This window comes from Bolinopsis microptera, chromosome 5, assembly GCF_026151205.1.
Source record: "Bolinopsis microptera isolate Bmic1 chromosome 5, MBARI_Bmic_1.0, whole genome shotgun sequence".
NCBI lineage: Eukaryota > Metazoa > Ctenophora > Tentaculata > Lobata > Bolinopsidae > Bolinopsis > Bolinopsis microptera.
This window is the reverse complement of record NC_087076.1, coordinates 5,053,514-5,078,691: the sequence shown is the minus strand read 5'-3', so window position 1 is coordinate 5,078,691 and position 25,178 is coordinate 5,053,514. Positions and strand designations below refer to the sequence as shown.

General features: G+C 40.8%; 1 protein-coding gene across 2 annotated transcripts in view; it reads left to right on the top strand.

The window, feature by feature from the left end:
* LOC134815847 (uncharacterized) overlaps positions 1-25,178 on the top strand; it is a 305,237-nt gene that overhangs the window by 245,470 nt on the left and 34,589 nt on the right. For both annotated transcript variants that reach the window (XM_063824429.1, XM_063824430.1), the window contains exons 12-14: positions 9,512-9,628; positions 11,099-11,236; positions 24,478-24,597. In XM_063824429.1, coding sequence (XP_063680499.1) covers positions 9,512-9,628; positions 11,099-11,236; positions 24,478-24,597 — 375 coding nt within the window. The remainder of the gene's footprint in view (positions 1-9,511; positions 9,629-11,098; positions 11,237-24,477; positions 24,598-25,178) is intronic.

Genomic DNA, 25,178 nt, shown 5'->3' with positions numbered 1-25,178 from the left:
CTTTATTAAGTATCTACTTTAAACAAAGCAATTAACTTGAACAGTTTCAGTAATTAGAGTATTTAATTTTAATGACAATGAAGACTGAAGAGTTTCCTGCTTTGGCTGCCAAGTCATACGATAACCTACTATTGTTCAACCTGTTATTCATGTTACTCATTTTCTTTGCTAAACCTGTGTCCTGTATCAATAGCACGTATAGTTACTGTTAATTAATACCTGAAGTCTGTATTCAGAGAAAAGCAATGTGATGCCTCAAAATGGTTAGATTTTATACATTTATTTTTAAGGTTGTTTATAACTACATGTAAATAATTTGACCAAGTATAATTTTACTGAGTTGGGTAATAGTGAGGGGTAAAACTAGTAAGTACTTCAGTTGGTCACGTGATGGCGGTACCGTGCTCTGTAACCAGTAACCATAGTAACAATCTCCAGGCATGGCTCCACCGTGTAGGTGCGGGTGGGTGCGCACCCACCCAAAGGATGTTGCACCCACTCAGTTTGGTCTTGCACCCACCCAAACGATTTGAAAATGTTCACACAATAATTGTCAAATTTAGTTTAAACTACGGGTCAATTGACTTCTGTACTCAATTGAGACTGTTTTGAGAGATATTAAAATATGTTTAGGAGAGTAAAATTCAGATTTTGAGCTGGAGCCATGCCTGACAATCTCTAACCCAGTACTACAACTTCCGCAGACTGTGTCAAATGTTGACATGTTTCTGCTGTCTATAACTCAGTCACTATTCTAACAACCGTCACGGAGTGCGGTTGGTTGGCGGTTCCGGCCTGTGGGAAGCCGATAGCACAGGGTTGTATCACGTGTCACGTATCACGTGATACAACCCAGTCCTCCCCACGAGCAGCCTCCTCTCCTCCCAGTCCTCGTCGTGAAGCTGCAGATCACTCTTCCTTTTTTGGACTGGTGTAATTTGTTATTGTTCTTTGTCGTCTCTTTCTGTCTGTCTTGGAAAATTACCCATTTTCTGACAATTTGTCACTTTATTGTTCGGATATTACAAATATTAAAGATATACTGCGCATCCCCATTTTTATGCACAGGTTCTATCTAGCTACATTATTCACATGCAATGAATAATCCTCTGATTCGCATATTATTCTCATATTATTCTCATATTATTCCCATATAACTGGCCCACTCCCAGTCTACTAGGGACGCTCTGTCTCTCTGTCTGTAGTACACTAAATACAGTGTGTCCCTGTGTCTGCCACCAAGTGAGGGTGCTGCGTGCTGCCTACTGCTGCGTGCTGCCTACTGTGTAGTGTAGACTGTATATTCACTCCTCCTCCTCCTCCTCCAGTTCACTTCCTCTTTTAGTTCCCTCTCAAACTTGCAGAACTCTTTGTGTGTATTAGAGTAGGTGTTTACTTGTTCAGATCTTGGTTATCTTCCCCGTTGTATATTAAAAGTTATCCTCATGATAATGTTTTTGGATTACCACTCCAAGTTCCGAATCAGGCTATAATTAATAAATATCTTACATGGTGTTTTAGTTTTGCCCTTGTCTAGCCAACATTACTTCGTCTGTCACAGAGCTAACAAGCTACTGGTTTAATTGTTCTTGATTAGATCTTGTTTTGTCACCGGTAGACATGTTGATATTAATTAATTTGTTTATTATTTAACCCAATAGAGGTACTCTAACTCGATACTATTCTAACATCACTAAATACTGATAACTCGGCAGTATTCAGTGGGGGGGGGGGGGGGGTACACACAGTGGTAACTTCAATCCTAAATGGGTGCACATTTCCTGATTTGATTGGAGGCTGGCATACACTACAAGACATGTGTAATTACATTAGATATACATAAGATGATCAGAACAGGGCAGGGCGTGGAGGATTTAGGATGATTACATTACTTCTCCTTCTACCTGACATACACTACCTGTATCCTTAATCGCACTACCTTTTACCTTCTCCTTCTACCTGACATACACTACCTGTATCCTTAATCGCACTACCTCCTCCTTCTACCTTCTCCTTCTACCTGAAATACACTACCTGTATCCTTAATCGCACTACCTTCTCCTTCTACCTTCTCCTTCTACCTGACATACACTACCTGTATCCTTAATCGCACTACTTCCTCCTTCTACCTTCTCCTTCTACCTGACATACACTACCTGTATCCTTAATCGCACTACCTTCTCCTTCTACCTTCTCCTTCTACCTGACATACACTACCTGTATCCTTAATCGCACTACCTCCTCCTTCTACCTTCTCCTTCTACCTGACATACACTACCTGTATCCTTAATCGCACTACTTCCTCCTTCTACCTTCTCCTTCTACCTGACATACACTACCTGTATCCTTAATCGCACTACCTTCTCCTTCTACCTTCTCCTTCTACCTGACATACACTACCTGTATCCTTAATCGCACTACCTCCTCCTTCTACCTTCTCCTTCTACCTGACATACACTACCTGTATCCTTATTCGCACTACCTTCTCCTTCTACCTTCTCCTTCTACCTGACATACACTACCTGTATCCTTAATCGCACTACCTTCTCCTTCTACCTTCTCCTTCTACCTGACATACACTACCTGTATCCTTAATCGCACTACCTCCTCCTTCTACCTTCTCCTTCTACCTTCTCCTTCTACCTGACATACACTACCTGTATCCTTAATCGCACTACCTTCTCCTTCTACCTTCTCCTTCTACCTGACATACACTACCTGTATCCTTAATCGCACTACCTCCTCCTTCTACCTTCTCCTTCTACCTGACATACACTACCTGTATCCTTAATCGCACTACCTCCTCCTTCTACCTTCTCCTTCTACCTTCTCCTTCTACCTGACATACACTACCTGTATCCTTAATCGCACTACCTCCTCCTTCTACCTTCTCCTTCTACCTGACATACACTACCTGTATCCTTATTCGCACTACCTTCTCCTTCTACCTTCTCCTTCTACCTGACATACACTACCTGTATCCTTAATCGCACTACCTTCTCCTTCAACCTTCTCCTTCTACCTGACATACACTACCTGTATCCTTATTCGCACTACCTTCTCCTTCTACCTTCTCCTTCTACCTTCTCCTTCTACCTGACATACACTACCTGTATCCTTAATCGCACTACCTCCTCCTTCTACCTTCTCCTTCTACCTGACATACACTACCTGTATCCTTAATCGCACTACCTTCTCCTTCTACCTTCTCCTTCTACCTGACATACACTACCTGTATCCTTAATCGCACTACCTCCTCCTTCTACCTTCTCCTTCTACCTGACATACACTACCTGTATCCTTATCGCTTCCTTCTCCCTTCTACCTCTCCTTCTACCTTCTTCTACCTTCTCCTTCTACCTGACATACACTACCTGTATCCTTAATCGCACTACCTTCCTCCTTCTACCTTCTCCTTCTACCTGACATACACTACCTGTATCCTTAATCGCACTACCTTCCTCCTTCTACCTTCTCCTTCTACCTGACATACACTACCTGTATCCTTAATCGCACTACCTTCTCCTTCTACCTTCTCCTTCTACCTGACATACACTACCTGTATCCTAATTCGCACTACCTTCTCCTTCTACCTTCTCCTTCTACCTGACATACACTACCTGTATCCTTAATCGCACTACCTTCTCCTTCTACCTTCTCCTTCTACCTGACATACACTACCTGTATCCTTAATCGCACTACCTCTCCTCCTTCTACCTTCTCCTTCTACCTGACATACACTACCTGTATCCTTAATCGCACTACCTTCTCCTTCTACCTTCTCCTTCTACCTGACATACACTACCTGTATCCTTAATCGCACTACCTCCTCCTTCTACCTTCTCCTTCTACCTGACATACACTACCTGTATCCTTAATCGCACTACCTCTCCTTCTACCTTCTCCTTCTACCTGACATACACTACCTGTATCCTTAATCGCACTACTCCTCCTTCTACCTTCTCCTTCTACCTGACATACACTACCTGTATCCTTAATCGCACTACCTCCTCCTTCTACCTTCTCCTTCTACCTGACATACACTACCTGTATCCTTAATCGCACTACCTCCTCCTTCTACCTTCTCCTTCTACCTGACATACACTACCTGTATCCTTAATCGCACTACCTCCTCCTTCTACCTTCTCCTTCTACCTGACATACACTACCTGTATCCTTAATCGCACTACCTTCCTCCTTCTACCTTCTCCTTCTACCTGACATACACTACCTGTATCCTTAATCGCACTACCTCCTCCTTCTACCTTCTCCTTCTACCTGACATACACTACCTGTATCCTTATTCGCACTACCTTCTCCTTCTACCTTCTCCTTCTACCTTCTCCTTCTACCTGACATACACTACCTGTATCCTTATCGCACTACCTCCTCCTTCTACCTTCTCCTTCTACCTGACATACACTACCTGTATCCTTAATCGCACTACCTTCTCCTTCTACCTTCTCCTTCTACCTGACATACACTACCTGTATCCTTAATCGCACTACCTCCTCCTTCTACCTTCTCCTTCTACCTGACATACACTACCTGTATCCTTAATCGCACTACTTCCTCCTTCTACCTTCTCCTTCTACCTGACATACACTACCTGTATCCTTAATCGCACTACCTCCTCCTTCTACCTTCTCCTTCTACCTGACATACACTACCTGTATCCTTAATCGCACTACCTCCTCCTTCTACCTTCTCCTTCTACCTGACATACACTACCTGTATCCTTATTCGCACTACCTCTCCTTCTACCTTCTCCTTCTACCTGACATACACTACCTGTATCCTTAATCGCACTACCTCCTCCTTCTACCTTCTCCTTCTACCTGACATACACTACCTGTATCCTTAATCGCACTACCTCCTCCTTCTACCTTCTCCTTCTACCTGACATACACTACCTGTATCCTTAATCGCACTACCTCCTCCTTCTACCTTCTCCTTCTACCTGACATACACTACCTGTATCCTTAATCGCACTACCTCCTCCTTCTACCTTCTCCTTCTACCTGACATACACTACCTGTATCCTTAATCGCACTACCTCCTCCTTCTACCTTCTCCTTCTACCTGACATACACTACCTGTATCCTTAATCGCACTACCTCCTCCTTCTACCTTCTCCTTCTACCTGACATACACTACCTGTATCCTTAATCGCACTACCTCCTCCTTCTACCTTCTCCTTCTACCTGACATACACTACCTGTATCCTTAATCGCACTACCTCCTCCTTCTACCTTCTCCTTCTACCTGACATACACTACCTGTATCCTTAATCGCACTACCTCCTCCTTCTACCTTCTCCTTCTACCTGACATACACTACCTGTATCCTTAATCGCACTACCTCCTCCTTCTACCTTCTCCTTCTACCTGACATACACTACCTGTATCCTTAATCGCACTACCTCCTCCTTCTACCTTCTCCTTCTACCTGACATACACTACCTGTATCCTTAATCGCACTACCTCCTCCTTCTACCTTCTCCTTCTACCTGACATACACTACCTGTATCCTTAATCGCACTACCTTCCTCCTTCTACCTTCTCCTTCTACCTGACATACACTACCTGTATCCTTAATCGCACTACCTTCTCCTTCTACCTTCTCCTTCTACCTGACATACACTACCTGTATCCTTAATCGCACTACCTTCCTCCTTCTACCTTCTCCTTCTACCTGACATACACTACCTGTATCCTTAATCGCACTACCTCCTCCTTCTACCTTCTCCTTCTACCTGACATACACTACCTGTATCCTTAATCGCACTACCTCCTCCTTCTACCTTCTCCTTCTACCTGACATACACTACCTGTATCCTTAATCGCACTACCTCCTCCTTCTACCTTCTCCTTCTACCTGACATACACTACCTGTATCCTTAATCGCACTACCTCCTCCTTCTACCTTCTCCTTCTACCTGACATACACTACCTGTATCCTTAATCGCACTACCTCCTCCTTCTACCTTCTCCTTCTACCTGACATACACTACCTGTATCCTTAATCGCACTACCTCCTCCTTCTACCTTCTCCTTCTACCTGACATACACTACCTGTATCCTTAATCGCACTACCTCCTCCTTCTACCTTCTCCTTCTACCTGACATACACTACCTGTATCCTTAATCGCACTACCTCCTCCTTCTACCTTCTCCTTCTACCTGACATACACTACCTGTATCCTTAATCGCACTACCTCCTCCTTCTACCTTCTCCTTCTACCTGACATACACTACCTGTATCCTTAATCGCACTACCTCCTCCTTCTACCTTCTCCTTCTACCTGACATACACTACCTGTATCCTTAATCGCACTACCTCCTCCTTCTACCTTCTCCTTCTACCTGACATACACTACCTGTATCCTTAATCGCACTACCTCCTCCTTCTACCTTCTCCTTCTACCTGACATACACTACCTGTATCCTTAATCGCACTACCTCCTCCTTCTACCTTCTCCTTCTACCTGACATACACTACCTGTATCCTTAATCGCACTACCTCCTCCTTCTACCTTCTCCTTCTACCTGACATACACTACCTGTATCCTTAATCGCACTACCTCTCCTTCTACCTTCTCCTTCTACCTGACATACACTACCTGTATCCTTAATCGCACTACCTCCTCCTTCTACCTTCTCCTTCTACCTGACATACACTACCTGTATCCTTAATCGCACTACCTCCTCCTTCTACCTTCTCCTTCTACCTGACATACACTACCTGTATCCTTAATCGCACTACCTCCTCCTTCTACCTTCTCCTTCTACCTGACATACACTACCTGTATCCTTAATCGCACTACCTCCTCCTTCTACCTTCTCCTTCTACCTGACATACACTACCTGTATCCTTAATCGCACTACCTCCTCCTTCTACCTTCTCCTTCTACCTGACATACACTACCTGTATCCTTAATCGCACTACCTTCTCCTTCTACCTTCTCCTTCTACCTGACATACACTACCTGTATCCTTAATCGCACTACCTCCTCCTTCTACCTTCTCCTTCTACCTGACATACACTACCTGTATCCTTAATCGCACTACCTCCTCCTTCTACCTTCTCCTTCTACCTGACATACACTACCTGTATCCTTAATCGCACTACCTCCTCCTTCTACCTTCTCCTTCTACCTGACATACACTACCTGTATCCTTAATCGCACTACCTCCTCCTTCTACCTTCTCCTTCTACCTGACATACACTACCTGTATCCTTAATCGCACTACCTTCCTCCTTCTACCTTCTCCTTCTACCTGACATACACTACCTGTATCCTTAATCGCACTACCTCCTCCTTCTACCTTCTCCTTCTACCTGACATACACTACCTGTATCCTTAATCGCACTACCTCCTCCTTCTACCTTCTCCCTTTTACCTACTCATACCTTATCCTTAACCACTAAACCCCTCCTTCTACCTTTCCCCCTTCTTTCTACTATTTCCACCCTTTTATTCTTAATCGACTTCCTTTCCTTCACCTTCTCCTTTTCCTGAATACACCTTATCCTAATCGATATTCTCCTTCTAAACCTTTCCCAACTGACATAATATGTAAAACCTAAAAACCGCAATTCTCCTTCCTTACCCTTTTTCCCTTTCTACCCGACATAATACCTGTTCCCTTTAACGAAACCCAAAAACCTCCCCCTTTACTTTCTCCTTTCTTCCCTTTTTACCCAAAACACCTGTTTTAATGACTACCCTTTTCTTCACCTTTCCTTCACCTGAATTTTCCAACCTTTTCCTTAATGAACCTCCTCTTTTTCCTTTACCCGCATACCAATGTATCCTTAATCCACACTTCCCTATTTTTCCCTTCTTGAATACCTCCGTTTTCCTAATCCCATCCTTTTACCTTCTTTACCTGACATACAAATGTTTTAAAAACTATTTTTCTTTTCCCTTCTACCTGACCATTCAACGTACCTATTTGACTACTTCTCCTTAAATTTCCTTTACCTGCCCACCTTAGCCTTAAATGCACAAACTCTTTCCTTTACCTTTTTGTATTTTTACCTGACAACACACCTTTCCAACGATATTTTTATTCCTTTCCGACTACATACCTTTCCTTAATTCGCATTTCCCTTTTTTCTTTACCTTCTTTTTTTTTGTTATACCTCCCCCTTTTTTCCAAAACCCCCTAACCCCTCCCCCCTTTTTCCCTTCTTTTATTTTACATTTTTACCTGATCCCTTTTTCCACTACCTCTCCTTCTTTCCCCACCTTCCCCCTCTATGACATTTACCGTTTTCCCAATCCATAAAAATTCCCTTCTTCTTTTTTCTTTAGAATCCTAATGTTTTTAAGCCCAAATTTCTCCTTTATTCCCTTTACCGAATACCCCTTAGTTAATCGACACCTTCTTTTTTTTGCTCTCCTGAAAATATCCCCCTTATATTCTAATTTTTTGTTATTTGTAAATTTGAAAGCTTTTTACTGAAATTTTCGGTTCCGTACTCCCTTTTTGTTTTTTCAGGGACGATTTAATTTAAACCAGCCCATTTTTACTGATATTTTTTAATCTCATAGAGATAAACTTTGGGGGAAAATTTCCGAAAAATTGGGTATTTTTAATAAAAAAGAGGGGACCCCCAAATAGAACTTAAAAATACTGCTTTAATTTTGGAGGGTATCTTCGACACTACGTACTGACCACACAACAACACATTACAACCGGATATTTTGATTTCCAGATGCCAACAATTTATCATGACTCATCATTTGTGACACTTTCCACATTTGTGGGATTGCCGCAGAGTGTATTTCCTTTTTACGGTTGTTTTTTCTCTGATCTTTGTTTTAGTGTTGAGGTGTGGTCCACCAATTTACCTTATCTTTTAACAGAGCACTCTTTTAACAAGCTCTGCGACAAAGTGAATTTACCTTGATTTTTGGCAAGTGTTTTGACTGTAGCGTAAAGTTGAAATACCAAGGAAGGGATACCACAGTTCACTGCTACTACGTGCTCACTATCTGTTACTCGAACACAGGCTGAACCGTAGTTATTTGTTGACATGTTGACTGTCCTGAGAATCACGAGGTTTTGAAACTTTTAGCGCAGTTCTTCTTCTATATTCTTTAGGTGGGATATACCAAATAATTGCATATTTTATCCCGTATAATTGCACATATTTATTACACGTCTTGTACATGATAATATCTTGTTTTGGTGGCGCCTTTTAAGCGTACATTGTCTGTATCAGGCATCAGTTTATTTCAGTTATTTTTGCAATCTGTTATAGAAAGGTATCCTATATTAGAAAGGTATCCTATATATTCTCTATATAATACCTATATTTCCTCTATATCTTGTTATTTTGTAATTATATCACGCATCAACAAATAATTTTAACCGGAAATTTCTCAGGTTGTCCGTTAAAATTCTTTTAAACATGTCATTTTAAGTATCTTACTTCATAAATATTTCAATTAAAACAGTACATATTTAAATAGAGAATTAAAGAGTATTTGTTATTTCAGATAGATAAGTGGATTGATGAGATAGGAGAGCCCTTTCTGCGTGATCACGTAGATATTGGTAGCAGTCTGGAGCTTACCGAGAAATACTGCAACGAGTTTACTACCTTTCTAGACGAAGTAAGTTTGCAAGATAATATTATCTGTTCCTTGATAATCCTTGATTAATTAATTATCCTATAATTAGTAATCAACTGCTTATGACAACCAATTATACCTAAATGGCTGGATTTGATCTTGACGATCGATTTATTAATAAATTGTCAAACCGTACGCGTATTTAGTAATTATATATATATATATACTAGAAAGCCCGTGGTAACAGGGACGAAGCTAATAGTATTTTTTGAAAGAAAGTTTTAATGGCATCAAAAAAGATCCATCCCGACCGAAGATACAGCCGATTTAAATATAAAACACTTTAAACACAACGTAATTACCACAAAACGGATAAAAATTACGTTAAAACAATACCTTATCGGACCTTATTTGGACGGACATTACATGAACGGACATAATTATGAACGGACATTAATATGAACGCTCGAAGGCATTCAAAACCATCAAAAATCCGAATTTTTTTCAATTGTTTTGACGTTTTTTTAATTTCAGCAAATGATTTTTAAATCCATTTTTTATACAGTAAGTAAGAAAAGCAGTCATTAAGCAGTAAAAATGTTAAAATATGTGTACACGATCAGTTTCTAATATCACATATCATCTTCATCAAATGGGTTTTCGTGCATGAAATAGTCCATCAGTGATTTCTAGCTTTATGGAAACCTTTTTTTTAATCAAACTACCCCGGTCCTGCATTTCAGTGTTAACTTTTACAAGCCATTCGGCGTGAAGTGGTTTTATCTTAGACAACTTAAGGTTAACCTTAACATCACGTGGAGATTTCCTAGCACTGTTTCATTAACGCCCCTGAGTAATATGAGCTATAACAACGTCGGACAATGTCCTTTGCAACACGATTTACCGTAATATCTAGAGGCTGGAACAAGTTTGTCATGTTGACGGGGACTAGTTCATGAAATATGTTGTTAAGTGCCATAAATATAATTTCGTTGAATTTTTTCCGCCAAGTACAAGTGACCCTTGAAAACATCATATACTAGTAGAGTTTTCTGTGCCTCCGGCAGACCAAGGAGAACCTTTCCGTCGTTAACTTACGGCACAATAAAGTTCTCAAAGTTGTCATATTCTGGACAAAAAGTTCGAAATGGAAAAATTTTTGAAAAAATTTCAACGGACTTTCAACTTGGACGGACATTAATTGAACGGACTTTATTTGAACGGACATTAAGATGAACGCTAGGGCTTCCAGCGTTCAAGTAATGTCCGTCCAAATAAGGTCCGATAAGGTATTTGCACGTGCATGTGTGCATTAAAACACCGTTGCTATGGAACCTTTTGGTTGTTACCTAAATTCCTATTTCTCGTCTGATTTGCACGTGGGCGGTCGTACAAACATTGTACAGACAAAAATAATTCTCTGAATTATAGTAGAGATATATAACTAAATAATTAATTAACCAACTATCTAATTAACTAATTAGCTAATTGCCTAATTAGCTAATTGCCCAGGTATCAGGAGTACGTGAGAAGGTGGAGACGCTAAACGAAGAGGCGCTGTTATCCACCTGGTCCCACTTCAGCACCCGGCTCACTTCCAAACATGACCAGATCCTCGTCGCTAAACAGTTCTTCCTCGCTGTTGATGAGGTGAATATAACGTCACTATTACGTCACTATTACGTCACTATTACGTCACAATTACGTCACACTTCAGCACCCGGCTCACTTCCAAACATGACCAGATCCTCGTCGCTAAACAGTTCTTCCTCGCTGTTGATGAGGTGAATATAACGTCACTATTAAGTCACCATTACGTCACCATTACGTCACACTTCAGCACCCGGCTCACTTCCAAACATGACCAGATCCTCGTCGCTAAACAGTTCTTCCTCGCTGTCGATGAGGTGAATATAACGTCACTATTACGTCACTATTACGTCACTATTACGTCACAATTACGTCACACTTCAGCACCCGGCTCACTTCCAAACATGACCAGATCCTCGTCGCTAAACAGTTCTTCCTCGCTGTTGATGAGGTGAATATAACGTCACTATTACGTCACTATTACGTCACCATTACGTCACACTTCAGCACCCGGCTCACTTCCAAACATGACCAGATCCTCGTCGCCAAACAGTTCTTCCTCGCTGTTGATGAGGTGAATATAATAAACTACAATACACACGTGTGACCTGTGGTGTGACGTCATGACACGTGGTGTGACGTCACACCACGTGTCATGACAAACATGACCAGATCCTCGTCGCTAAACAGTTCTTCCTCGCTGTTGATGAGGTGAATATAACGGATAGCGTTAACAAACTACCATTTCTTGTTTCACACTGTATCCTCTATCTTAGGAGCTTTAACACGACGAGTAGCGAAACTCAAACCAACGTATATTATGCACGTATAATGTATAATGTATATGATATAATGTATATATTATATATTGCACATCTAATTCTTACTGATAGTAAATTAGTTATAGTCGCTTACTTTTTCATCCACCTCTTTTGCCGAAGGTTGTGAAAAAGCTTCCAATAGGAATGGTAGGCAGTTGAGTTGGGTAGTGGTAGGTAGCCAGGTGTTTCATGGTTATCAGTTGTAGGAAACATCATCCTGCTAATAAGGGAGGAGTTTATAGAACTATCTGTAAAGTAAAGTGAATAAAACGCATAGTTGTGACCGTACCACGTGACTAGAGAAGGTACCACGTGACTAGAGAAGGTACCACGTGACTAGAGAAGGTACCACGTGACTAGAGAAGTACCACGTGACTAGAGAAGTACCACGTGACTAGAGAAGGTACCACGTGACTAGTGAAGGTACCACGTGACTAGAGAAGGTACCACGTGACTAGAGAAGTACCACGTGACTAGCGTCGTGGGAAGGCAGACTGAGCGGGTGGTATCTTTATAACCGTGGAGATATAAACATTAAGCTTCTCAGACGACTGTTAAATAGCAACTGATTTGTTTCCGAGAAAAATTTAGATTTTAAAATGTAATGAAAAATGAGATAAGAAAGCCTCAAAACAGTGTTATTATGGAGTTGCTAATAATGGCCCATACTTCATATCGAATAGTTATTTAATGATCATAAAACAATATTTTCTGATATCTGAATATATTCTCCAAGCCATTAATATTAATTACAAAAATCATGAATCAATTATTTTGACGACGATGATAACAACAGTAACTCCTCCACAAGGCTGTAAAACCATAAGAATATGATAAGATTGTGTTTGAAAATTGTTTCTACAAGTGTACCTCCTATCCGCTCTAACCCTCCTCTAAACCCACTCTAACCCCACTCTAACCCCACTCTAATCCCACTCTAACCCCACCCTAACCCTCCTTTAAACCCACTCTAACCCCACTCTAATCCCACTCTAATCCTCCTCTAAACCCACTCTAACCCCACCCTAACCCTCCTCTAACCCCACTCTAACCCCACTCTAATCCCACTCTAACCCCTCTCTAACCTCACTATAACCCCACCCTAACCCTCCTCTAAACCCACTCTAACCCCACTCTAACCCCACTCTACCCCCACTCTAACCCCACCCTAACCCTCCTCTAAACCCACTCTAACCCCACTCTAACCCCACTCTAACCCCACTCTAACCCCACTCTACCCCCACTCTAACCCCACCCTAACCCTCCTCTAAACCCACTCTAACCCCACTCTAACCCCACTCTAATCCCACTCTAACCCCTCTCTCTCTCTCTGTTCTGGTCAACGGTTTCTGGCCTCTTACTAAAAGATGGAGGCCTTCTCACCGTGCCCACAGAGTGCAACTCCTGCTAGCTGCACGCCAGGACTCCCAAAGTATATACGAAATCATAAAATAATAAATATCAATGCAACAGACCCCTGGAGTCTTGAAGCTGTCACTACCTGTCTCAGAGCAAACCCACTTCCGTTGTAGTACTTCTGCGGGCAGACAAGGGACTTCCGAGCAAGGTCAAAGCCTGGGAGATATGTCTCTATGCGGAGATGGGGCTAGGTTGAGTTCCTAGTATGGGATTTAGCGAAAGTTCCTGGTGAAGAATCCAAGGAGGTTACCCAAAAGGGTTTTCCCTATCCAGTCTTGTCGACTGTTCCACAAATTTGAAGATATGATTGTAGTTTACTGTTTTTAAGGTAGAGTTTACCAATTATCCTCATTCTGAACGTCATGATCTGGATGCACTTGCAGAGGAGGTGCTGGGATGTTTCTGCTTCTCCTGAAAAGTGTTCACAATCTTGCGTCTCGAAGTTGACTTTGTTTGCCACGTTCTGAAAATAAACTAGTGGGCTGTGACCTATCCTGAAAGCGACCATGTAAGCCATCTGATGTGAGTTCCAGAAAAACTAAAGTTCCTGTATTTATATTTGTGGAGGAACATCTCAAGTGGAATGTTCCTTTGTCACTGAGTGTGGCCTAATTGGGAGGAAGGGTTCTGGTCCTATGGGGATGTTGTTGGATTGATCGTCCCTTGCGAATTCGCCCGCTAGTTCTTTACCGTATACTCCTTCATGTCCTGGAACGAAGTTCTACTCGATGAGAATACCTAGTGAGTTGAGTTGGTCTGAGATGTTCAGAACGAACCTGGAGTTAAAACTGGAGTTTAAATGCAGCCTGGGAATCTGAGATCCTAAGTTATCATTAGTCCAGATACTTACTACTACTACTACTACTATGTCGGAGCTAAGTCCGATCTACGCCAGAAAACCCCCTCCATATATCCCTGTCCCGCATCAGGGTTCGCAGTTCCTCTTTAGAGTTTGTCCCAACTTCCTTCAGTAACATAGACAAGTAGCTTTGTCTTGGTCGGCCTTGCTGTGCTCTACCGTGCGTAGGTTCCCATAAGACTAAATCACTGGCAAGTAGCTCAGGATGTCGGATGCAGTGTCCCGCCATTTTTAATCTCCTGCTTCGTAACTTGTTTGACAGCCTTGGGAGGCTACCATACAAAGTTATATTGCTGACCTTGTCCTTCCATGAGATACCCAGCACCATACGCAACATCTTTGTGTATGTCCCGTCCAAACTTTTCTCTTGAGCCTTTGTCAGTGTCCAGGTTTCTGATCCGTAGAGCAGTACTGATTCACAAGCCGCTATGAACAATCTAATCTTTAGGCTCTTTGAGAGTTTGGATTTCCAGATATCCTTCAGTCTATGTAGGGCACCCCACGCTTTTCCCTTTCTAACCCTTATCTCCCTATCTGTGCTCTCAATCCAGGAGCCTAAGTAGATGAAATCATCTACATTTTCTATGGCTTCCCCGGATCGACTTTGTAGGTCGCTAGATCGATCCTCCATATTCAGTGTCATGACCTTGGTCTTGCCTTCGTTTATGTGTAGTCCCACGCTTGCTGCCGCCGATTCTACTCTGAGCAGGAACTCGTTAGCCTTGTCCATGTCCTCAGATATAAGTGCTATATCATCTGCAAAGTCCACATCGGTGATGATCTTGGGCCCCACTCTTCTGCTTTTTCTACGTTCGAGGGTGAGTCCAAGTCGCTCCGCATCATCGCCTATGGCTTGCCTCATACAGTAGTCGATGACTATTGCAAAGAGGTAAGGTGCTAAGGTATCACCCTGTAACACACCTGCAAGTATCTCGAACAATTCAGTTTCTCCGTCTGGAGTTAGGACTTTGGCCATTGTCTTCTCGTACATGAGCCGTATAAGCTGCACGATTTTGACTGGAATGCCGTAAGCTTCTAGAATCTTTAGCATTTTCCCACGATGTACACTGTCGAAAGCCTTCTTAAAGTCTATAAATGTCAGAACAGCTGGCAGTTTCCGACTCTTGACACCCTCTATAAGACGTCTCAGTACCAATATCTGTTGAGTTGTTGACCTTCCTGGTCTGAATCCATTCTGGTTTCTACGCAGAATTGTCTCGATTTCTGGCTTCAACCGGTTTAGAACCATCTTGTTTAGAGACTTGGCAACTAGGGATGACAAGCTTATTCCCCGATAGTTCATTGGTTCGCTAAGGTCGCCCTTCTTTGGAATTGGTATGATGTTGGCAGTTGACCATTGGTCTGGTTTCTCACCTTTCAATAGAGCATTGTTACAGAAGTCTAAGACAATTTGATCAAGGTCGCATCGTTTTAAGACTTCTGGGGCTATGTTGTCGTCACCCCATGCTTTCCCTTCCTTTATGCTGGACTTTGCTTTCCTGTACTCATCCAACGTAAACGGTTCTGTTCCGATATTCAGAGGTGGGTGGACTGGATCAATATCCTCTTCCGCGTTCTCTACCGTCGGTGGTGAGCCGAGAAGAGTAGCAAAATAGTCCTTCCATTTCTGAACCCTTTCCGTTGGTGAGTTTCCCTTGATTTTGCCAGTATATGATGGAGCTTTACCTGTGATCTTGTTGATCATGGTCCAGCTTTTAGCATGTCTGCCCTGCCAACTTGCTTCCTCCAGTTCCCGGACCTGCCCCTCCAGCAGGTGCTCTTTGGCTGCTTGATAAGCATCGCCTAGCTTCTGTTTGCCCTCTTGAACAGCTATTCGGTTGTCTTCTGTAGCATCTGAGTGGTATTTTATGCTACATTCCCTCAGCTTCAGCCTGGCAATTTCAACACTTGGAGTCGCTGAGATTTTACATCTTTTCTTTTTCTCCTTTTCAGGTAGTAAAAGTCGAGAAGTTGTCCTATTCGCATCAATAAAGCATTGGTACCTTTCTGTTGCCGTCTGATCATCCTTTTCAAGTATGGAAAAGCGGTTTTTAACTTCCACTGTGTACCTCTCTTGTAGAGCGATATCAGTTTTAAGTTTAGACCAGTCCAGAACCGGAGCCCTCTTCTCCGTCTTGCTTATCCGTAGACTAAGCTTTACCCTTGCTACGACTACTCTGTGATCCGAGCCAATACTGTGGAAACTACCATATGCTTCGGAGTTCTTGACGGAGTTCCGCCATTTCTTCCGGCAAATGATGAAGTCGATTTGAGATTTACTTTGACTCATATCTGAGAGATATGTCCAGAGTTTACCTCTTCGCTTCTGAAATCTGGTGTTTGTGATTTCTAGCTGTCGCTCCAACAGCATATCCTCTAGCAGTCTACCATTTCGGTTTGCTGGACCCTTGTGGAAGGATGTCCAGTTTCCTGATGATGAGACATGCGCATTGAGGTCTCCTACAACGAATAGTAAGTTGTGGGCTGGTATCTGGTCGATGGCACCACCAAGGCTGTCGTAGTAGTTTTCTGCTTCGTCGACAGTCGCCCCCTCTGTCGGGCTATAAGTCACAATAACAGTTGTGACCGGGTTCCCTGCAAAGTTGGCTACCATCGTCCTCCTGTCATGTGAGTATACACTAATCAATGAGTTGAATACTGTCTTTTTGTCCAAGACAATACCAACCCCACCAGCAGCCGCCCCATTGCTGGTTCTCCATGCCGAGGTTGTTATGAGGTGAGAGCTTCCAAGATCTTGATACTCGATTTCAGTGCTATGTACTACCCGATGCTCCTGAATGCCCAAAATATGTACGCCACTATCCCTCATGCATACACCCAGCTCATCCCTCTTGTATTGTTCTCTTATTGTTCGTACATTAAGAGTTCCTACAAGAATTTCCTTCTGGCCACGTAGTAGTAGGGTACCAGCCTTTGAAAGAGTTGGAGCAGGAGATTTGGGTGTGACCCGCCGGTCGAGAGATTAAGGTGTGTGCCCGAGGTAAATACCCCACACACCATGTGTTGAGTCTACGGCGGCGCCCGGCCAATAGGCAGGTCACAAATTGTTTTGCCAGACTTGTATAACCGCATCATAGTACTCAAGCGAACAACCATCCCCCTGTTCGCTAGGGCCGTTACTGCAGAAAGCCTCACGTCTAGAACAATTGATCATTTGTCGCTCCTGATCCTAGAGCATCCTTGTCTCGTTACTTGTCACATGCACTTTTTCTAAAGAGGAACTGTATAGTGATATACAGAAAGAAAATCTGTAGTAGATTTTCAAAGGCGACTGATAATATTGCGGACGCCACACCAGCAATATGACAACCATACCATAATCCAACATTCCCATGCACCTTTATAGTTTAGAGTGCTTAGCACTATCCCAACTGCCAATATATTGCCAAAACGTTTTTGCCCAACAGAAATGCCAACTATAGTTATAGTGTTACACACTGTGCCTCAAATTATTTGATCAAAGCCGAGGATGTGGGATGATAGGCCGGTATATGTAGTGTAGTGCTGACACCTAACTAGGACTGAGTGCAGTAGGACGGTAGAATGCAAGTGTGGAAGTGAGGATGTGGGATGATAGGCCGGTATATGTGGTGTAGTGCTGACACCTAACTAGGACTGAGTGCAGTAGGACGGTAGAATGCAAGTGTGGAAGTGAGGATGTGGGATGATAGGCCGGTATATGTAGTGTAGTGCTGACACCTAACTAGGACTGAGTGCAGTAGGACGGTAGAATGCAAGTGTGGAAGTGAGGATGTGGGATGATAGGCCGGTATATGTAGTGTAGTGCTGACACCTAACTAGGACTGAGTGCAGTAGGACGGTAGAATGCAAGTGTGGAAGTACTTGCCAGATACTTGCCATTGAATAACGCAAATAGCGGGTACGATTTCCTCAAAGAACCTGAAGAAGGAATGTCTGTCCTGAAATGATACAATGTATCGTCGAGCTAAAAAATGAATCAAAAGTTAGAGTAAATCGTTAAACGTTGTATGTCCTATTTGCATCCCCTAAGCATTGCAATGATGTTTATTCCTGGTCCGGTTAGCTTTGCGTCTCAGAACTAAAGAGGTCCACTATGCTTTAGTGAGCTATGCTGTCCACCAGGGTACTGTAGATCTAAGGGTTCCCCGTGTAATGGGGCAGGCTGTGAAAAAGCATCTCTGCAGGATGTCCGAGATGAACTGTTTTCGAGTGTTGAGAACTTCCGCTGTAGAACTGAATAGAACCAGTAAGGGTGTCAGTCAAACTCTGCTGGCTACTAGATGATTGTAGAGCGTCCAGTCACACTTCAATGAAGAGTGTGACAAAGCTAACCCGGTCCCCTGAAAAGTGGTTACTGGAGGAAGAAGTGCCAGGAATTCTCGCTATCAGTGTGTCCTCGTAGTCAGAGTTGACATCCCTAACACTGTCTTATCACGAGCCTGTGTCTAGCGTGTGTCAGCCCTAACGCATTAGCTGTCTTAACTGAAAAGACCTAAAAAGTGGTTACTGGAGGGAGAAGTGCCAACTGCCAAGACTACTCATTATCAGTGTGTCCTTGTAGTCAGGATGAGCGAATTGGAATCCCTAGCTCTGTGCTGGGTGACTTCGATGGGACCTGAAAGCTGAAAGAGAATTTCCTGGTGATTTAATAGCTCTTAGAGCTATGTATCTGTTTCTAACGTATCGTCGTTTGTGTGTGTACTATCTTGTAACCTGATATCTGAAAGAGAAATTTCCTGGTGCTTGGTAGCTGTTAGTGTTGACTTCCTGGTTCCTATGGGAACTTTGAGTTGGCAAGTCCCAACCTTTGTACTCAACAAGAGAGCACACCACCCGTTAGTGCCAACCAGGCCACACCACGTGGAGGTTCGGAGAGGATTTCGTGACCCCCACTCTAACCCCACCCTAACCCTTCTCTAAACCCACTCTAACCCCACTCGACCCCCACTCTAACCCTCCTCTACCCCCACTATAACCACGATTTTTACACGATTAGAAAATGTATTTGTTATACTGGAATAATAACAATTTTAAAATATAAAATAAGTCACTTCCCTCTGAAGTAGAACAGATGATGGGAGAGCTTCAAACATGGCGATGGAGGGAAGCGGTGTCTCACCGCTGGGAGGTAAATTAATACCCGTATCGCGATGGTAAAATTTTATGATATGAGATCTCAAGTAAAAAATAACACAAAAAATAAAAAGTGAATGTTGTCAGTGTAGTGAAATCGGATGCAACATTAATAAGGAAGTATACACTTAAACCGTTACAATTATGTTTATAGTCCCCATCTTGTTTTAAATACTCACAATAAAATTTAAAAACACACAAAAAACACACAAACGTCCCCAAAACATTAATTTCGATTTCAATTTCCCTAGTTGAAACTAACTTATTTTAGGAAATTGATATATTTGAGAAGATATCCTGATTACATGGTAACCATCCATGATCCCCGATTACTCCTAGGTTTTGTATATGAAGCAAATGGTTCTTAAATCTCTTTTTAATTAGTAAAATTGACAAAAGATGATACGGTACATCATGATCAAAAAGATAATTAAAAATTTTTGATGCATTAAAAACAAAATTACTATTCTTGGTCTTGGACATTGACAATTTAGGATATAGAAGTCTGCATGATCTACTTGACTTGCTAAACCGGTGATATACATCAACAGGAATTTGTTTTTTAAAAAGTCTCATTGCAATACATCCAGTAAAGTATGTAAATAAGTTGAACAAGGTCAACAATTTCAAACTAAAGAACATTGGTTTCGTATGTTGAAACTTGTGATCAATCTTTATCGTTTTTCTACTCACAATACGAATACATTTTTTCTGCAATACAAACAGTTTTTGCAGCAAAGGATGGTGAAAAACAGCACCCCACAGTGGTATACAATACATTAAATGTGGTTGAACAAGTGAAATATATACTTGTCTTAACACTTTGGCTGGTACTATAGAACTTATGGAGTAAAGTGATCCGCACGATTTTGAAACTTGCGTTATTACATTGGTAATATGATCATTCACGTTAAATTAGAATTAATAATGACTCCCAAAAAATTTACACTTATTCACTTGATTAAACTGGTTGTTAAGTATTCCAACAAACTTTTGATTCTTAGGAACTTTACTACTTCCGAATTCCATAAAACAGCATTTTTCAAAATTAATGATTAACCTATTTAAGCAGCAATAGTCGTGAATCTTTGATAATACCTCATTAGCATTTTTGTAGAGTAAATTTCGGTCTTTATTTTGAAGAAAAAGGTTTAAATCATCTGCAAAGAGGATAAATTTAGCTAACTCACAAATATTTGCCAAATCATTGATAAAAATAATGAAGAGCAGGGGGCCTAACACTGACCCCTGTGGAATACCACAGGTTATTTTCAAGAGACAACTTTCGAATCCCCCATAGCTAACATACTGAAACCGATCTGATAAATAACTGTTTAATAATTTAATGACATTTCCTCGAATACCATAGTTCTCCAGCTTTTCTAACAAGATATTATGCCGCACTGTATCGAAAGCTTTGGAAAAATCTATAAATATACCTAATGTAAAATTCTTATTATCGATAGCATCATGAAGATTTTCTACTGCTGAAACAAGTGCATGAAAGGTTGAGTGCTTACTGCGGAAACCAAACTGATTATCACAGAAAAGATTGTGCTTATTAAAGAAATCAGATACGTTTTTATGTATTAACTTCTCGAAAATCTTAGCAAAAACAGGTAACATTGAAATAGGACGATAATTGCTTATATCAGAAATAGATCCTTTATTCTTATACAAAGGAATTATTTTTGCTGCTTTTAATTCTTTCGGAAAATAACCTTCATTTGCACATTTATTAAAAATATCAGCCAGTAAAGGACTTAAAGTGGTAGCTAAAAGTTTGAGGACCCTAGGAGAATAATACGTACCCTTGCTATTATTAAGCTTACTTATAATATTATTTATTTCTTCACTTGAAAAATTAATATCCGATAGCTCGCTTATGTTCCTCTCAGGCATATATTTATTAAAATCTGTTAAATCCGCGTTAGCATTTTCACCATACGTTTTTAGTAAAAGATCATTAGCAATATTAACAAAATAATAATTAAAATTATGCGCTGCATCTTGATTAGGAAAAACTAGTAATCTGTTTGATCTCTTCCTACCTGGTAAACCGTTTATCAGTTTCCAAGTCTTTTTCAAATCATGTTGATTTGCTTTAAAACATTTATCAAAATACTCAAATTTTTCTTTACTTCTAATAGCATCAAACACTCGTTTGTAATCAACATATTTGTTCCAATTAACTCTAGTTTTATTCATAACCCAAATATCATAGAGTTTGTTTTTAGTGTCACTACTCTTGGCCACTCCTATTGAAATCCAATCAGAGCGAAGAAGAGAATTATTACCACTAGACTTCTGACTTTTAATAAACCACTTATCATACAGAGTTTTAAAATTTCTGTCAAAAAAGGAATACATATTTTCGGCAGAATCACTTTCAAGATCAAATTTTAATAATTTAAAATCATTCAAAAACCCTTGTAATAAAAAGTCATTAATATTTACTTTATTTCTATTTCTACACTTTTCGTTAGGATCAAAATTATAGTCCAAAACTACGAATGTAGGAAGGTGACGACTTATATTACATCGTATAAGGCCGTTACAAATTATGTTAGATATATTGTTAGTAAGTATATGATCAATACATGTGCCATTTAAGCCTCCAAAATGAGTAGCACGTGAGATAATTGGTAAAAAGTTATTGCTAAACATGCAGTCTAAATATCTCCTAACAACACTAGAATTGGAGTTATATAGATTTACATTAAAGTCACCAAGAATATAGCTTTTGTGTCCCTTAAATGTGTTCAATTTACTTAAGATACTGCCAAACATATCGATAAATGAATCAAAGTTTCCACTTGGTGATCTATAACAATTAACAACTAGTAACTTTTCAGATTTAACTGTTATTTCAACACAAAGTGATTCAAAATCAACGGTAGAATAACAAAGCTCAAATTTTTGATTAATATTATTAAATTTGTCACGCAAAAACGTTACCAAACCAGAACCTTTGTGTTTAAGCTTTCCATCCTCCTTCAATAATCGATTAAGTACAAATTTATTATAACCCGGTATGTAAAATGGTTGTGACTCATGTTCTGTTACATTAGTTTCACAAAGGAAATATCCATCAGCTTTGAAACGTCCATGGTGCACTAAAAAGCAGTCAAAATTTGATCTGAATCCATCAATATTCAAACTTAATAACGATAATCCATTGTCGTTCATTTTTTCTTCAAAATCATCTAACTTATAATAGACGCACTGACGCAGTATCTGGCTGCAATCTTGTAAATTCTCGCTAAGAGTTTCAACATCCGGGATAAAATCTATCATTTCATTGTAATAATATTCAAAAGGAGCAAAGAACGGTTGTTCGGAATAAAAATCAGTTTCAATATATTCAACAGTACTGGTAGTAGCAGTGTTTAAGTCAAGTAAGGGTAAGGGCATACATGACGAACAAATATTAGACTTAACACAGTTCTTGTGCAACATTTTGAAACATTGTTTACACTGTGCAATCTTTTCATTAAATATATCAATATTTGTTAAACATGTCACACACTTATAATACTCAATATAATCGTCATAGCATATTTTACAATACCATACAAATTGCTGAAGTATAAATATGGTACTATTGTCTAGCTTTAAACAAGATCCATGATATATGTCTTTACAGTTGTTGCAACGTAGAATGAATTGGTGAAAGTACAAAATTTTATGACAGAAGACGCAATGCTTACGGTCAGAGGGAATGAGGATGTTGGGAAGGGTCATGTTTGAAACTCATCCATAACTCTCTGTTAGAAATATTAAAATCTGAAAAATAGTTGTATTAGAATTATTCATCTCACGGTATGAATTCAGTATTGTTCAAAAAGGGGCTCTCACAAAACAAAAACTCTTTAGGTTCAAAAGTAGGCACACAAATCAACAAATCAGCAGTATTCCTAATCAGCTTAGGATTACCGTTAGCATTCATTCTCAATAAAACATTCCCATTCTTGTAGTCAACCCAACAAGAGTTTAGTCCACCAAATCTGACAGCATCGTTGACCTGCCCTAATAATGCCGCTCGTTTATATGTTATATTGGGCTGTACCCCGACACCCTTTTCGGGGTTCTCAAACAGCAATTTCTTTTTATCTGGGGAAATGTTTTTAGTGCTTTTCCTATTTCTAAACACTTTCTGTGCTGTTGATCTATCTTTGAAGCGAGCAATAAACCTAGGGGCTTTACCCTTCTTGCCCTTCAAGGGATGAGCGGCTACAAGGTCTTCCTTAACAATGTCCACACCTAACTGTTCACACAACAAGACCACTTGGTCCTCACAACTATTGCTATCATTAACTAGCAAATTGGTAAAACAAACTTTTTCCCTACGTGAGTATTGATCTAAATTATCTAGTTCCACTTCTAGTTTGCAAATCGCATCCGCTTGACGATCGACAACTTTGCTGAGCTTTGAGTTAACGTGTCGAAGTTCCACGAAGTCGTCCAACAATTTAGCATGATCACTACGAGCTATACTAAGTTCGGTTTCTAGATGTTGCATAAATTTCCATAACTCTTGAACTGATCTTAGTTCTGACTCACCGTTGGAAAAGTGAGGTAGCTGTGGCTGTTGTAGTTGTTGACGTGGCATCTGATCGTGCTGATAACCGTTGCCAAACTGAGAAGTCACGGGACAGTAGGAATTACGGGAAGCCTTGCTCTGTCGGCGATCCGAGTTTTGTTGAGAATTGCCATGATGAGACATGTCTTCAAATTTCAATAAACAGGCAGAGCAAGATTTTTAAAACGAATTGAAAGTAGTGATAAGAGATCTGAATTGAAAGTAGTGATAAGAGATCTGAAAGTAGTGATAAGAGATCTGAAAGTAGTGATAAGAGATCCCCATTCTAGCCCCACTCTAACCCCACTCTAACCCCACTCTACCCCCACTCTAACCCTCCTCTACCCCCACTATAACCCCACTCTAGCCCCACTCTAACCCCACTCTAACCCCACTCTACCCCCACTATAACCCAACTCTACCCCCACTCTAACCCTCCTCTACCCCCACTATAACCCCACTCTAACCCCACTCTACCCCTCAGTACCACAACCGGTTTAAGCAGTCTCAGGATTCCCTGACTGTAGACCAGTTGCCAGATGATGTCATGGGGACGGATACAATGCTAATTCAGTGCAAGACGGAACCTCAACAACTCCAGCAGGTACTTTAGATACTTGTTGATTGGGGGGGGGGGCTGGGGGGGGGGGGGGGGGGCGGGGAGGTAGTAGTAGCTAGTACCTTACAAGACATTTTTGTGGCGGACCAATTTGCGACGACCGAAATTTTGGCGGTCCGAAAATATGGCGAAATTGAACAAAAACCGTCACATTTCGGACGTCACAGAAAATAAGGGTATTTTTCATCATTTTGTTTTCTGACACAAAGGAAATTCAAAATTTTCTAAAAATCGGTAAAATCATGTTGAAACAAAATGAAACTTATAAATCGATTTCTTTATCTTCCTCTAAGGGCCTAAGGGGTCCGGCTCGACTCTTTCAGTTTCACTTATTGAGTTTGGTATTAAATTGTTTATCTTGACTTAGTCTCTTATAAGACGTTTATGTTAGCACATAAATGTAATTTATTGTAAATTTAAAACGTATTACTTGACATTAAATTCATCATGGAATATTGTGTTTATTTGTCCCACCATCATATCACTAACTTTTCAAGAACAAAATAAATCGATGAAGCCACAATTATTGGAATAAGCTAAAAATAATGCGACGGATTCTATTACGA